Genomic DNA, 14,501 nt, shown 5'->3' with positions numbered 1-14,501 from the left:
AGAAGTGGATTTTTGATTTGTTGTATTTTCTATTCGTATAGTACTAACCAAATTAATTTTTTTTTCATAATTCACTTTTATTTTAGTGTTACAAAAAAAAATAATAATTTCCTACAAAACACAGTCAAAAAGTGAATAAATTCAAATATTTTAAAATTAAAATTGGACTTCTAGGAGTATATATATTTTTTCTGCTTATTTGGTCTAAATGAACAAAAGAATTACCAGCTTTCAACAGCTTTAATGGAAAAAGAAAGTCTAATGTTACCTATCTACTTTTAATAAATATTGATCAGTTTAGTAAAAAATAAAATGCAATAGGTATGACATAACACAATATATTGTAATGTAAAATAATTGATACCTAATATATTTGTTTTTGTTTTAACTACTCAATGTCTCAATATAATATGAATTATATAAATGTGATTCTAAAATTATAATAAATCAACTTTTAAGTCACCCAAGTAGTAATTACAAGTTTGCCTTATACAGTTTAATAAAAACTAAAACTTTAAACAATAATTAAAGATAAAAAAATAATTTTAGTGGTTTTCATTTTATTTGTATTTTTTTTAAAGAACTATGTGATTTATTAAAATTATTAGAGATTTGCTTTTGAACACTTGGCCAACTTCAAATTTTCTCTTAGTTGTTTACCTAAGCCATCGTCAATTTGAGTGAAATGATAAATTGCTTTTTCCTAAAAATAACATAAAATAAACAATACTATAATAAAAGAAATTTGTGTGCCCAATTTAACTATTAAAAAAAGTAAGTACTTGTAGAAAATCAGCAGCATGTTTTAAGTTGTCTGTTATATTTTCTACCAATCTAGTTTGTTCATCTTTAGGTAAAACATTTCTATAAAGTAAGCCTGCCTGGGTATAGTTATCATCATTACTTGAGTCATACCTGTAAAATAAAATGTTTAATTAAATACATATTATACGATTATATAAATATTTACAAAAATGTAAATAATTTTTTTTTTTATTGAGCTTAAGCCTGGCAGCTAAAGTCTTTAGCTGTTTTTGTTTGTTTGTAGGGGGGAGAAACGGTTGGTTGAAACACATTTGTATGTGTGTCAAAGATTTGTAGCTAAAAATTGCGGGTGATTACAAAACCCGGGAGCTAGTAACACTGGCTGATACGTACACTCAGAGCATTTCCACAGTTGAGTGTGCAGACCGCGCCACACCAAGCCATTGTATATAATTATATATCAGGTTTTACGGTTTTATAAGTATTTTCTTACTTTGCAACAGCACCAGAAACATTGAATGACGACATACTAAAGTGAGGTTGCTGTTCTGGTCCAGAAAAACTATTGGGATAATAGTTTGGTGCAGACCCTTGATTATCATAAGCTTGAGGTCCATCGCGTTGATAGTTGGTGACTTTTGTACGATACGGACAATTTACAGGCAACTGCAAATAGTTAGCTCCTAAACGATGACGATGTGTATCACTATAAGAAAACAAGCGTGCCTAAAATCCAAAAATAAAACAGCTATACAATATAACTCCAAAAAAATAATATTAATAAAAAATATAATATAATCACCTGAAGAAGTTTATCAGGACTAGGTTCAATACCAGGCACCATGTGCGCTGGGCTGAAAGCAATTTGTTCGATATCAGCAAAATAGTTAGTGGGATTACGATTCAACACTAGTTTGCCAACTGGTATTAATGGAAAATCAGCGTGTGACCAAACTTTTGTAATATCAAAAGGATTGAATTTATTAGCATCAGCTTCTTCAAATGTCATCACTTGTATATAGAGGGTCCAAGTAGGGTGGTTGCCATTAGCAATAGCATTGAATAAATCACGGTTTGAATAATCTGGGTCATCAGCAGTAAGATCACGAGCTCTTTTAACATCTAAATTTTTAATACCTTGATCAGTCTAAAAACAATTGATACAAAACGTTTTATTATTATATATTTATTCGATAATATACCAAATATTTATTAATAGCTATTATTTTTAATACCTTGAAATGAAATTTAACGTAAACTGCCTTATCACAAGCATTGACCATTTTAAACGTATGAGATCCGTAACCGTTCATATGACGATATCCGTCTGGGATTCCACGATCTGAGAACAATATCATCACCTGGTGTAACGACTCAGGACGAAGAGTCAAAAAGTCCCAAAACATATTTGCATCCTAAAAATAAATTTAATATAACACTGGTACTAATCACATTATATATTAAATTGTGTAACCTTTAAATGGGTAACTGGATTCCTCTTTTGGGTATGAATAAAACTTGGAAATAAAATTGGGTCCCTTACAAAGAATATTGGTGTGTTGTTACCAACTAAATCCCAAATTCCATTTTCAGTATAAAACTTTATAGCAAAACCTCTTGGGTCTCTAAACGAATCATAAAAATATGTACCATTATAATATATTATTACATCATAATATTATAACATTATACATTTATACATACAACATACATCATTATAGATTTAGTAGATTATTATTTATCTATTTTTTACTAGCCTAACGTTTATAAGCCAATGTATAAAACTAACCTATCGACAAATTAAATTATTTAAAATTGTAATAAGTATAGTTGTTTTACAAGAATGTCATAACAATTTCAAATTGCTGTATATTAAATAATATCAAATTGTTCAAAACTCAAAAGCATACTATTTATATAGGTACTTAAATACTTAATTTTGCAAGTTCTAAGTATTTATAACTGTAGGTACACGATTTAGCACATATTGTTGTCCAACCACCTAAGAAGTCTTACATATATTGTATATTATATACTATATAAGTAGGTACCTGACAGTATCAGCTGATCCACTTTCTCCACCAACAGTTGAAAATCTTGCGGCAACAGGAGTCTGTTTTCCAATGCTTGAAAAGACATCAGCCTTACAGTATTTTGAAATATCGTGTGTTACTTCAAAGTAACCAAATGCACCTATAAATACATTTTATTTTTTGAAAATGGAAATAATATATTATAAAAAGTTATTTTAAGATTTAACCTCCTCCTTTTGCATGTACGACTCGTTCTGGAATACGTTCACGGTCAAAATGTGAAATTTCATCTAAGAGAGTATGATCTTGTATCAACAGTGGTCCATTTACTCCAGCTTGAATTGAATTAGTTAGATCATCAACTGGCGCTCCATTCCCAGTCCTGATAACTCCAGTATTCTGAAACATTATAAAACCGATAACATTACTACTTTATTTAAAGTATTAAAATAACATTTATTAGGTATATAATACAACTTAATTTTCAGTCAAATTGAAAAAAAAAACAAAATAGTTAATAATCAATCTATTTACAGAAATCATCAATCAAATTATTTTTCTGCAATCTTCAACAATTATACTATAGGTAATAGGTATTCATATTAACCAAACATTTTACAATTGTTGGGGTAGGACTTCATTAAATTGTTTGATAATTTTGTTGACATAATATAACAAAAATAAAGCACAAAACACAATACTTAAATATTATGAAATAAAGATTAAAGTAATAAAGTCTTAGGTTTCTAAAATTAAAAAACTTATGACTCTCTCTCTCTCTGCTATATGCTTGTATAGTAGGTTCGATTTCGATTGTAGACAATAATTATTCTATGGTACCTACCTAAGTACTTTGTCATTGAATGGGCAAGTCACCGTAATATATGTGATAAATCTAAATTAAATGATAAGTCACTGAAAGTAGGTGATAGGTATATCATACAAGGTGATTCTTTACCATGCAATACTCATTATTTCAAGAATTATTAATATTTTTGAAAATATTTTTTTACATAGTTCAAGTTGTTAAAAAAACAACGTTTTTATTAAAAATTATATTATTTATTGTTAATATTAAATAATAATTATTACTAATTAGTCCATTAATTATAATTTATAGCAGTTTATTGTATAATAGAAATAACTAATACAATCAAATGTACTACTAGACTAAAAGGACGTTGTACCCTCATGTGTTGACGTGTGGTTTCCATCTTCCCAACGCGTAATATACCAAAATGTTAAGCAATTGTGGAACCAACAGTTTGTTGTGTTGTTAGCTTAAAATATATTAGAGTGAATTGATCTATTATCAAACCTAAATTTAAATATATCATCCGTGTTCTCTCATTGGTTTTTACAATATTTTTATTTTTAATAAAATTATGAAATGTTTTATATTCATATATATAATATTTTACATTCTCGTAGTACTATATTTAAGTGAGTACTTAAAAATTAAAATATAGTAAAAATTCAACGAAACAATATACAGCGGCTATTATATTTAAGCTAGAGAGCGCAATTTGTTTTACCAATAGAAGAATATTTACTTTAATATTTAAGCCATGAAGACTATAATATTCGAATCTTCATGATTTAAACTAACCAGTGACCACACAGAATTGGAACTGCTGAACATACATTTTGGTATGTGATGCCTATAATGAGATACCTATTGTTATTATAATTTATATTATTCCATAGGTCAATACCGATTACATAAAACGCTATAAATAGGTTTGTCGTTTATAGTATAAATACCTAGTTTTAAAATTAATTTTTTTTTATGTCCTGTATACAAAATTTCTACCAGATGGAGTGCTTTGATTTCAACATATAGTACATTATCTTTTAGCAAATTGGATCAAGATGGTACTTTAGAGAGGTCATTTTTCGATTTTCTCAATAGTTATTTAATACCACGGGAAAAACTACTGACAAATTACGAAAAACCACTTAAAATGAGATTTTAATTTATAACCCTTTGTTTATTACCGTAGCAACAAATAAAAAATTAAAATATTATAATATTAATTTAATTTACATGATATAATAAATAATAAAAATTTAAACCGTCTCCGCTCAGAATCGTTTTTCTTATACAATGATATTATATCATTGAATTCAAGTTTAATATAATCCATTGTACATTGACTCACTTGTAATCTGCTGTACAGCAGAGCGACATCCACTTACCCGCTTTTTTAAATTTTATTTCGTATATGTATAGTTTATAATAAAAATGGAAAAGTTTAAAATGCTTATGAATTATAATATTTTAAATGCCAACATCCAAAACCATTTAAATATGATCAGCTTGTGGGCAAACAGATGGAAAATCAAAATAAACGAAAATAAATCTGTCCAAGTAAGTTTCTCACTAAGAAATCTAGATTCTCCACATATGTTACGTTAAACAATCTAACAATTCCAAAGGTAAACAAAGTTAAATATCTTGGTCTAACTCTTGATAAACCCTTAACCTGGAGCCCACACATAAAACTTAAATGTAAAACTATTAACTCTAGACTCCACATCCTTAGACCACTCTTAAAATCCAAACTTTCCCTATCCAATAAACTTATTATATAATATACAAATCAATAATTTGACCAGTTTGGTATTACGGTATCCAGTTAAGGGGCACTGCAAAGCCATTCAATACCAAAACACTTCAGACTTTTCAATCCATCTGCCTACGAATGATAATATCCTCTCCTTGGTACTTCACAAAGACCTTAAAATTCCTACACTCAATCGTTAACAAAATTATATTACTTTAAATTTCACACCAACTTAACCTCTCACAGTAACCCATTAATAAAACAACTTCCTTACACCTCACTTCCTGGTAATGTATGTAGAAGACAGTGGCCTAGAGACCTACTAAAAAAAAAAAAAAATGAAAAAAAAATGCCAACATCGTAAGTATTTGTTTATCCAATTGTGTTAACATTTGAACTTGAAATGTATATTAAAAAAATTGTACTAAAGTAAAGTATTATGTTGTCTCCATCTTACAAGTGCGTAACGTAGCAAATTGTACGCTCAGCAGAACACGCGTAGCTCCATTAGTTTAAAAATTAGAGTGAATTGACCTCTTATAAAATTTAAAGGTAAGATTATTATCCATGGGCTTTTATTATAGTTATTTTAATTTTAAAACAAGTAATTTAAAATTGTAATTTGATGATTGTACATCTTAAAATACCCATAACTCGCTTTACAATTAAAATATAATAACAAGCCTATAAGATTGTCTAGATAATAATCTTACATTTAAATTTTATAAGAGGTCAATTCAATCTAATTTTTAAACTAACGGAGCTACGCGTGTTCTGCTGAGCGTACATTTTGCTATGTTATTCACTTGTAAGATGGAGACAACATAATATGCGGGTGAGGCGTCCTCTTAATATTATTTGAATAACAAAAAAACAACAAAAATAGTTTAAGGAGAAATCATTATTTTTTACATTTTAAGCTTTGTAAAAACATTTCAGATCTTAAAACAATAAATAAAATTTAAAAAAATTTAAAAAAATTATTTCATGTGTCAATATTTGAAGTACGATCACTCTTAAAGTCTTAAGTATTAACTGTTTTTTGTAGGCAAAGAGCTCGAACAAAAATCTATTAGGTACATGAAGTATTGAAGTGCTGTCTATAGTTTATTACATTGAGTAAAACAATTTAAAATGTATTCTCTTATTCTCTATCATTAAAATTTATATTTCGCATTAATTATAATTTATAATACATACCGTATAACATTATGAATTAACATGCAATTAACTAAATAGGTAATCTATATATAAATAATTTAAAACTGAACTGTCAACAACTCTTTTTTTCCATTATTATATTTGTATATTCTAACACACCTATATACTATATAGGTAGTAATAACTTATAACTGATATTAGTATACTACCATATTAGGACAAAATATAGATATTATAAGTTATTTTTACCTATTATGGCTGGATAGGAGGTTCTACTTAAGTTACTACTATGTGTTGAATAATTATTATTTCGTTATAACTTATAAACAAAAATATTTTAAAACCAATAACAAACCAATTATTATAAAAAAATAAAAATTACATTTAAATTACTGTAAGTTATGTGTAAGTTTACTTTATATTTAGTTTATTATTTACTATTCAACAATAGCTATTCATTTTATAGTTAAATATTCCAAACTATAATCAGCTATAAGCTATAATTTTCTGAGATCTATTTTTAATTTCGATAATACTATGGTAGGTATTTATTCAGGTACTTAAATAATTATATTATATAATTTGTTTAAATGTACCAATTATAAGTTTTAATATATTATAAGATATTAAAATTGTAATGGTATTCAAATACATTCCTTTTGTATTATTTTACACAATAAAAACTTGTAGTTTTAAATATTTTGAAAAAATTAAATTAAATTGGCGTGGGACACATGTCCTAACTCCATAAGTCCTAAGGCTATAGGTCATGTATCTACCTCTAAACTTGATTTACTAGAAATACTTTTACTCTAATGATAGTTTAAAAGAATCAAGGTTGATTTTTGACATATCATTATTCATTAGTCACAAGTCACAGGCAATCAATATAACTCAAAATAAATTAAATCACTATTTAAAAAATTAAAAATAACTATAACACATAACTAGGTTATAAAAAAAGGGAGTTGATTTATTTTTACCAGAATTTTTATCACTTAACATTATTTTACTAATAGTAATATTTCAATTAAGAGAAGCAAGTTTTTAATTTTTAGTTTCAATCACTTGTTTTAAAGAAATATAATATAGGTGTTTCCAAGGTTACTATCAGTCATATATTTTATTATATTAAGGTTCTATTCATTATACATTAACATTTAACGTGGGAATTAATACATGCAAACAGTAAAAAACTGAACAAACATAGAAAAGGTCATTAAGTCATTTATTTAGTCTGGTTTTAAAACAGGACAGTGCGAGTAGAAATATTTAAATATTCATGTTCTATAATCATTATTAATGATAAAATATAAGAAGAGTATATAATTGAAACAATTCTAAATAATAATGTATTTAAACAATGTAAATTGTTATTAGCCTTTGCTCATTTGTAAAATTAAAAGAATATAACGTAATGTATGTAACTTAAAACTAAAATTTTCAAGCCTTTTTGCTAAATAAAAACGTTTTTAACGAGAATAATTAAAAAAAATTCTAAAAATTTCTCAAAACTATAATTAGCTCAAAAAGTCAAAATATTTCAAAAATATTACCATTTATAGAAAATGCTAAAATAAATATTTGTAAAAATGTCCAGGGTGAACAGTGAGTTACATCAAAAAATAAAATCAATTTTGTTCAAAAATTACGACTATTTTCATTTTTATTGTTTTTCCTGATGCTTTTTAAAATTACTTAATTTTCAATTTTTAAGGACTTAACTATAGGTACTATAACTCATTAGTATGAGTGTATATTTAATATTACCTAAGTGCATTGTGCATCAATAGCATCATGCATACTTCATATTATGGTTGTTATAAAGTTTTATTGCGAAGGTAAAAACTAGTAGGTATCTATCTAGTGTCAAAAGTACCTGGGTACTTATTGTATCCAAACTAAATAATAGTGTAACTTTAAGCATAATGCATAAAGTAACAATATGATAAATTATTATTGACGGTGTAATGTACCAAGTAGTTGTCAGGCACTTATACGTTAACATTATAATAGTAATTAAAAGCGGTAACTGATGTAATTTTACCTAGGTAGTACTGTAGTAGGTACCTACTACCTAGTCATAAGCCATAGCTCGTAAGAAAAATTTAAAATAATAAGAATATTGATATATTATCCATCTTGAAACTTGTTTTTTTTATACTCCACAAAAGTTTTTATATATTTTGAAGTAGGTAATTGAACCCTGGTAACTATTTGATATTTTTCTTGATAATTTATATTAAGAGGATATTAGTGCACTATTTGTTTTCTCTCTCTGGCCCACGCGCAAGTGCGCAACATAAACAAAACGCATTTACGCAGAATCATTTTTTCTATGTTTTTAAGTAATCAGCAATTTTGGGAGTAAAATCACCCATTACAAAAAGGATAGAGAAAAATATTTTTGAGGGAATGTCATCGATTTGTCTAAATATTGTCTCAAAACAATTTAAACATAATTTTAATGTACCTACAACATTTTAGATTCTGAGCGGAGCAAGGAAGCTAGTGATTTTACAATGGTGTTTATATTTTATTTTTTTTTTATATTCTGTATACGAAATTTTTATCAAAAGAAATGCTTCGATTTCAACATAATATAATACCTTATCTTTTAGCAAATTGGATAAAGATGGTACTTTTTAGAGGTCATTTTTCGATTTTCTCAATAATTATTTAATGCCACGGGAATAACTACTGACAAATTACGAAAAACCGCTTAAAATGGGATTTTAATTTCTAACCATGTGTATATCAGAGTAGCAACGAATAAATAATTATAATATTATAATATTAATTCAACTTAAAGACTATAATTATAATAGTTTATAATAAATAATAATAATTTAAAAAATCCATACTGATAAACCGTCTCCGCTCAGAATCGTTTTTTTTATACAATGATATTATATTATTGAATTCATATTTAATACAATCCATTATACATTGAGTCATTTGTAACCTACTGTACAGCAAAGCGACATCCACTTACCCGATTTTTTTGTTTATTTTGAAAGTCGAATACAAAGTCAAATAACAATAAAATATAAAATCGATGTCATTCCCTCAAAAATGTTATTCTCTATATTTTTTGTAATGGATGCTTTTACTCTAAGATTACTTAAAAACATAGAAAAAATTATTCTACGTTAATGCGTTTTGTCTATATGCTGCCACGTGGGCCCACGTGGGCCAGAGACAAAACAAATAGTGCGCTAACATCCTCGTGAACATTGTCAATACAATTTTACTGCTGTTGTACTGAAAACGATCTATTTAAAAATTGAATATAAGTACTAATTTTGCTAACATAATATACCTATAACATTTTTTTAATAGCATTTTAAATTTGAATATGGTCAATTTTTTTTTGGTTACAGAACGATGTTGTTAGAATTTATTTTAATTAGTAGAAAAAATTGATTAGTTTTCATAAATTTTGAAATAAAATAATTTTCTTAGGATTCTTGTAAACAAGGAAAAATAGTAATTTCTAAATACAGACAAAATATCGCAACAACATCGTAACAATTCAAGAATGCAAGTTGCAACATGTTACACAATTATTAATTACGATAATTAGTAATTAATGACATCATACTTTTATTTTCATACCTATTTTGTACAGTCAAGTCTCGTATTTCAAGGGAAATAAAAATTAATTTGATTTATGTATTTTTCTAGTTATATATCTCAAACACAGATACTTGTGATGTAGATGATGAACATATTACATTACATACTTAGTGTACTTACAGAGGGGGCATTTTGTTGAGCTCCGATAGCCCCCCTCCCCAACATAATATGTTCCTAGAAATTATCCAACCCCCCCCCCCATTGAAAATCCCTTTGAACGCCACTGGTAATGTAGTATGCTACTTCGTTGGTGTAGTATCGACTATCGATGCTACATTGCTTATTGCTAGTAGCTATCTACCAAATACCTACTGATTAGGGATCATTAACAATTTATTATAATAATTACTGTTGACGATCATAATGCATTATAAATTGTTGTGTTGTTTTTACGTTAACCTATAAAACATCAAATTAATTTTCCTGTTGTGTTCTAAATTGTACAGCACCATTTATATTTTAGTTAACGGTCTAACAAATCTGTTGTTTAACACCGCGAGGTGGAAGGACAAAACACAAAATAAAATAATATAATATCTAAAAGTAAGTTATCGTCGGATTTAGTGGTCGGTGGATATTCAAAAGTTATCAGAAGGCCAGGGGCGGATCTAGAGGGGGGTTATAATGTCTTAACTAAATATTAAAAGTTTCTAACAGATTTTTATTTATATACTAATTCTAGCGATTCACTAAGTACGCTGCACCCCCAGTTTTTCATTTCATAATGAATTTATCCAAAATCTAATTTTTGGAATTTGTAAAGATACTTAAGAACCATATTTTCAATTACTTAGATTTTGTATGCAATATAAGAGGTAATCGGAAAAAAAATCCCCAGACTACAATATTACTCACAAACACAGTCCACTTGCAACATGAACAAATAATTTTTAAAACGTTAATAAATTAGTAGGTACCTATCTATAATTACCATTTACCACATTATTAATATATAATATTACAAATACGTATATTATATTATAATATAATAATATATTATGTGTAATATGCCTCGTGCCTACATTTAATAAATTATTGTTTGATAATTATTATTATTATTACCTATATTTTGTATACTATGTTTTTAACTTTATTATTTGACGTATCGATCATTCGAAATATTTGTATATGCTATATTTGTGAAGTTGTTAAATTAATTAAGTTGAATTACACATAATATTTAAAACAAAATATTATTTATAATGTATACTTTTTTTAATAATATAATATAATATAATATACGTATTTGAAATTGAATATTAATAATGTGATAAATGATAATTATAGATGCTAATTAACGTTTAAAAAATATTTGTTCATGTTGCGTGTGGTTGTGAGTAATATTGTAGTCTGGGGATTTTTTTTCCTAGGGTCGGCGATTTTTTTTCCGGGATTCAATATAAGGAGTGTCTTTTTTCCTATGGCGATATAAACGTATTTTTTACAAATTAAACCCACTTTTTTCGAATTGTAAATCGTTAATATGATATTTATGAAAATTGTATTGTATACAAATCAAAATCCGAAACAGCAGATTCATAAATATTAAACTTTTAATGTACTTTAAACCACGAATTAAGATATACTTAATTCGTGCTTTAAACTAACTATGATTTAAGGATAAAATTAATAATATAATAATATGACTGGCTTAAAAAATGACGTAGGTTATGATGATTTAAAAATTAGTAATTATTAATTTTATTAATGTAAATATATTACAATTTTATAATTTTCTTAGTATAATAAGGTATCTTAGAGTAAAGACATTATGATAGATGATTATAATGTAATATATAATTGTTAATTTGTATTTTATATATTATTATTAAGTATTTAAGTATATTTCGATAGTTTATAATTTAACATGAATTTTATATAGATTAATGTATATAACATGTATTAATACTACTTATACAACAAATATAAAATTGAAAAATTTTATTTAAATTTTAGTTTATAAAATCTATATTTTTGTGTTAACAGAAGGTAAAAATGTACAAATAAAATATAGAATTTGAATAATGGTTGTGAATATACTATGATTGTGAATTATTGAAATACACAACTTTACAACCATGTTTACAAGCTTACAGCCAATATGTTGTAAATTATAATTAGCATAATTTGTTAATTTTTGCTATCTTCTCGAATGATAAGTTATAATATTAATACATTATTTATCATAGATACTACGTTTACATGATACGAGTTTAACCGTTCTTAATTTGAACTGATTTTATTATGAGTCGACCTAAATTTCCTGACTTGTTTACATATTATTGTGTGTCTTTAATATTAAATCTATATAGAAATTTGCTAGACTAAGGGCCGTTCTTACTTCTTACAATGTCCGGTTAAAGTTAACCGACACTTAACCGGCCGAATTCTGCCGGTAATAAAATCTGTTATCAGTTGGTTAGCGTTAACCGACACTTTACCGGACATTGTAAGAACAGCCCTGTAAGCCGGTTTAAAATTATCCCACATTATCCCGGTGCGGGATAATGAACCATATAAATGAAACCATAGAAATTCGCTAGACTAAACCGGTTTAAAATTATCCTACATTATCCCGCACCGGGATAATGAACCATGTAAATGATATGGTCCAAACATCCCGGTGCATTATTTTTCACACCGGTTTAGTCTAGCGAATTTCTGTGGTATATTATAAAATTCATTATTCCATGAAATTTATATTTCTTCCAGCTCCATTATCATATTTAATACTTATAACTTATCAATAATAAGTGTTTACATGTACAAAAATCACAGACTTCTAATATAGTATTCAATTATAGAAGTCTGTGACAAAAATACAGCCGACTTTATTTATTAAATCAATTTAATTATTTTAATTTGGTTAAACTACATATCCGAGCGTCCTTAAAATTATAACGGTTTATGTTATTAAGATCGCTGTAAAGCGTTTACATGATGCATGATTAAACCACTTTAGTTTTTAAGCCGACTTTAATTGTGTATGTAAACGTAGTTGTTATAAATTATAAATTTCATATTATTTAAAAATCAAAGATGACTTATATAAGACATTTTTTTTTTTAATAAATTGAAAACATTTATATCATACCCAGAAATTATCTACCTATCTTGAAACACAAAAATAATAAAATAATTAATCATGATTTAGGTACCTATTACATTTTACAAAAACAATAAGCAAAAAATATAATAAAAAAAAATGTAGAAATAAGTTATTGATGACCATTGAAAAGTGAATATTATACCATTTAGATCTCGTTGGTTTATATTAAAACATGTAATCATTATAATAAGAAAATAAGGTAAACAATTTTGTGCGTTTTCCATATTGACCTTACAAATTATTTTGTACCTAAGTACTAATAAGTAAATTCAGAGATTAATCTATGATAATTATAAGTATATAGGTATAATATTATAATTGTATAGCCGTATAGGTAACTCATATATAAAAATGTTATAAACTTACCTATACTTCTAGGCATGAAAAATAAAAGGCAAATGCATTTATATTTTATATTTGCTCCTAAGTATAATGATATGGTGGTGAAGAACTTAAATAATTAATTAAGGTACTAAGTATAGTTCACTAATATAAATAGGTACACAATTAAATAATAAATATCAGTATAAAGTATATCATATAAAGTCGTATAATAGTTTATTACCTCAACAGATTTTTTAAAATCTTCGAGTTGTTTATCAGCCGGCTCTTTATTGTTAGACATTATTATTTTTTTTTTTATTAAATGTATAACTATAGGTATTAGCGATGTTTAACTTCTTCTATCGGAAAAGTATTAATTTATTGCTACTGAGACACACGTCGAACTCCTTCAGCCATAGACCGCACACTGGCAACTACTTAGTAAAACTGTACCAGTCTACACTCAACAATACTGGCAGTGGCGTACTACTGGCAAAATGCGAAGCATACCCAACTTCATAGATATTCCACGCAGTCTACATTCGTAATAATTATTACACACGTACAGTGTACTGCGTATATTCAAATATAGTAAATAGTAAATACTGAATAGGTAATAACTAATAATCGATGTTACAATGTCACTCTGGCTCCGTGTGAATGTTGTTTTGTATCCGTTGCATCACACTCCACAGTTACAGCCCCACCCACCCCTCAATTCATTTTCATGAATTATGTAGTAAACTAGTAACTGCTATTTACTAAACACTGTGCATTCCACTTCGCAGTAGGCAGTTATAACCTTTACTAATGCAACAACATAGATTAAAGAATAGTATTATGTGCAATGTGCAGCATTCCACAATCTACTAACATAGTAAAGTCTAATAAAACAATTAACAA

General features: G+C 26.7%; 1 protein-coding gene across 1 annotated transcript; it reads right to left on the bottom strand.

The window, feature by feature from the left end:
* Positions 1–322: 322 nt before the first annotated feature.
* Positions 323–14,118, bottom strand: LOC132939250 (catalase). Its single transcript, XM_061006325.1, has 9 exons — positions 13,840–14,118; positions 3,026–3,197; positions 2,817–2,958; positions 2,240–2,390; positions 2,001–2,180; positions 1,568–1,912; positions 1,259–1,491; positions 783–915; positions 323–703 (listed from the first exon to the last, which is right to left on the bottom strand). Exons 1-9 carry the CDS (start codon positions 13,897–13,899, stop codon positions 605–607), a joined length of 1,515 nt encoding a protein of 504 aa, XP_060862308.1. The 5' UTR covers positions 13,900–14,118; the 3' UTR covers positions 323–604.
* Between the last annotated feature and the right edge of the window lie 383 nt (positions 14,119–14,501).

This window comes from Metopolophium dirhodum, chromosome 2, assembly GCF_019925205.1.
Source record: "Metopolophium dirhodum isolate CAU chromosome 2, ASM1992520v1, whole genome shotgun sequence".
Classification (NCBI taxonomy): domain Eukaryota; kingdom Metazoa; phylum Arthropoda; class Insecta; order Hemiptera; family Aphididae; genus Metopolophium; species Metopolophium dirhodum.
Note: the sequence above shows the minus strand (reverse complement) of the source record. Positions and strands in the feature narration are given on the sequence as shown.

Coding starts and splice junctions, on each gene's coding strand:
- LOC132939250 (XM_061006325.1), bottom strand. CDS start 13,899: ATGTCTAACAATAAAGAGCCGGCTGATAAACAACTCGAAGATTTTAAA. Junction 1,492..1,567: donor GTCCTGATAAACTTCTTCAG/GTGATTATATTA, acceptor TTTGGATTTTAG/GCACGCTTGTTTTCTTATAG. Junction 916..1,258: donor GTTTCTGGTGCTGTTGCAAA/GTAAGAAAATAC, acceptor TTTATTTTACAG/GTATGACTCAAGTAATGATG.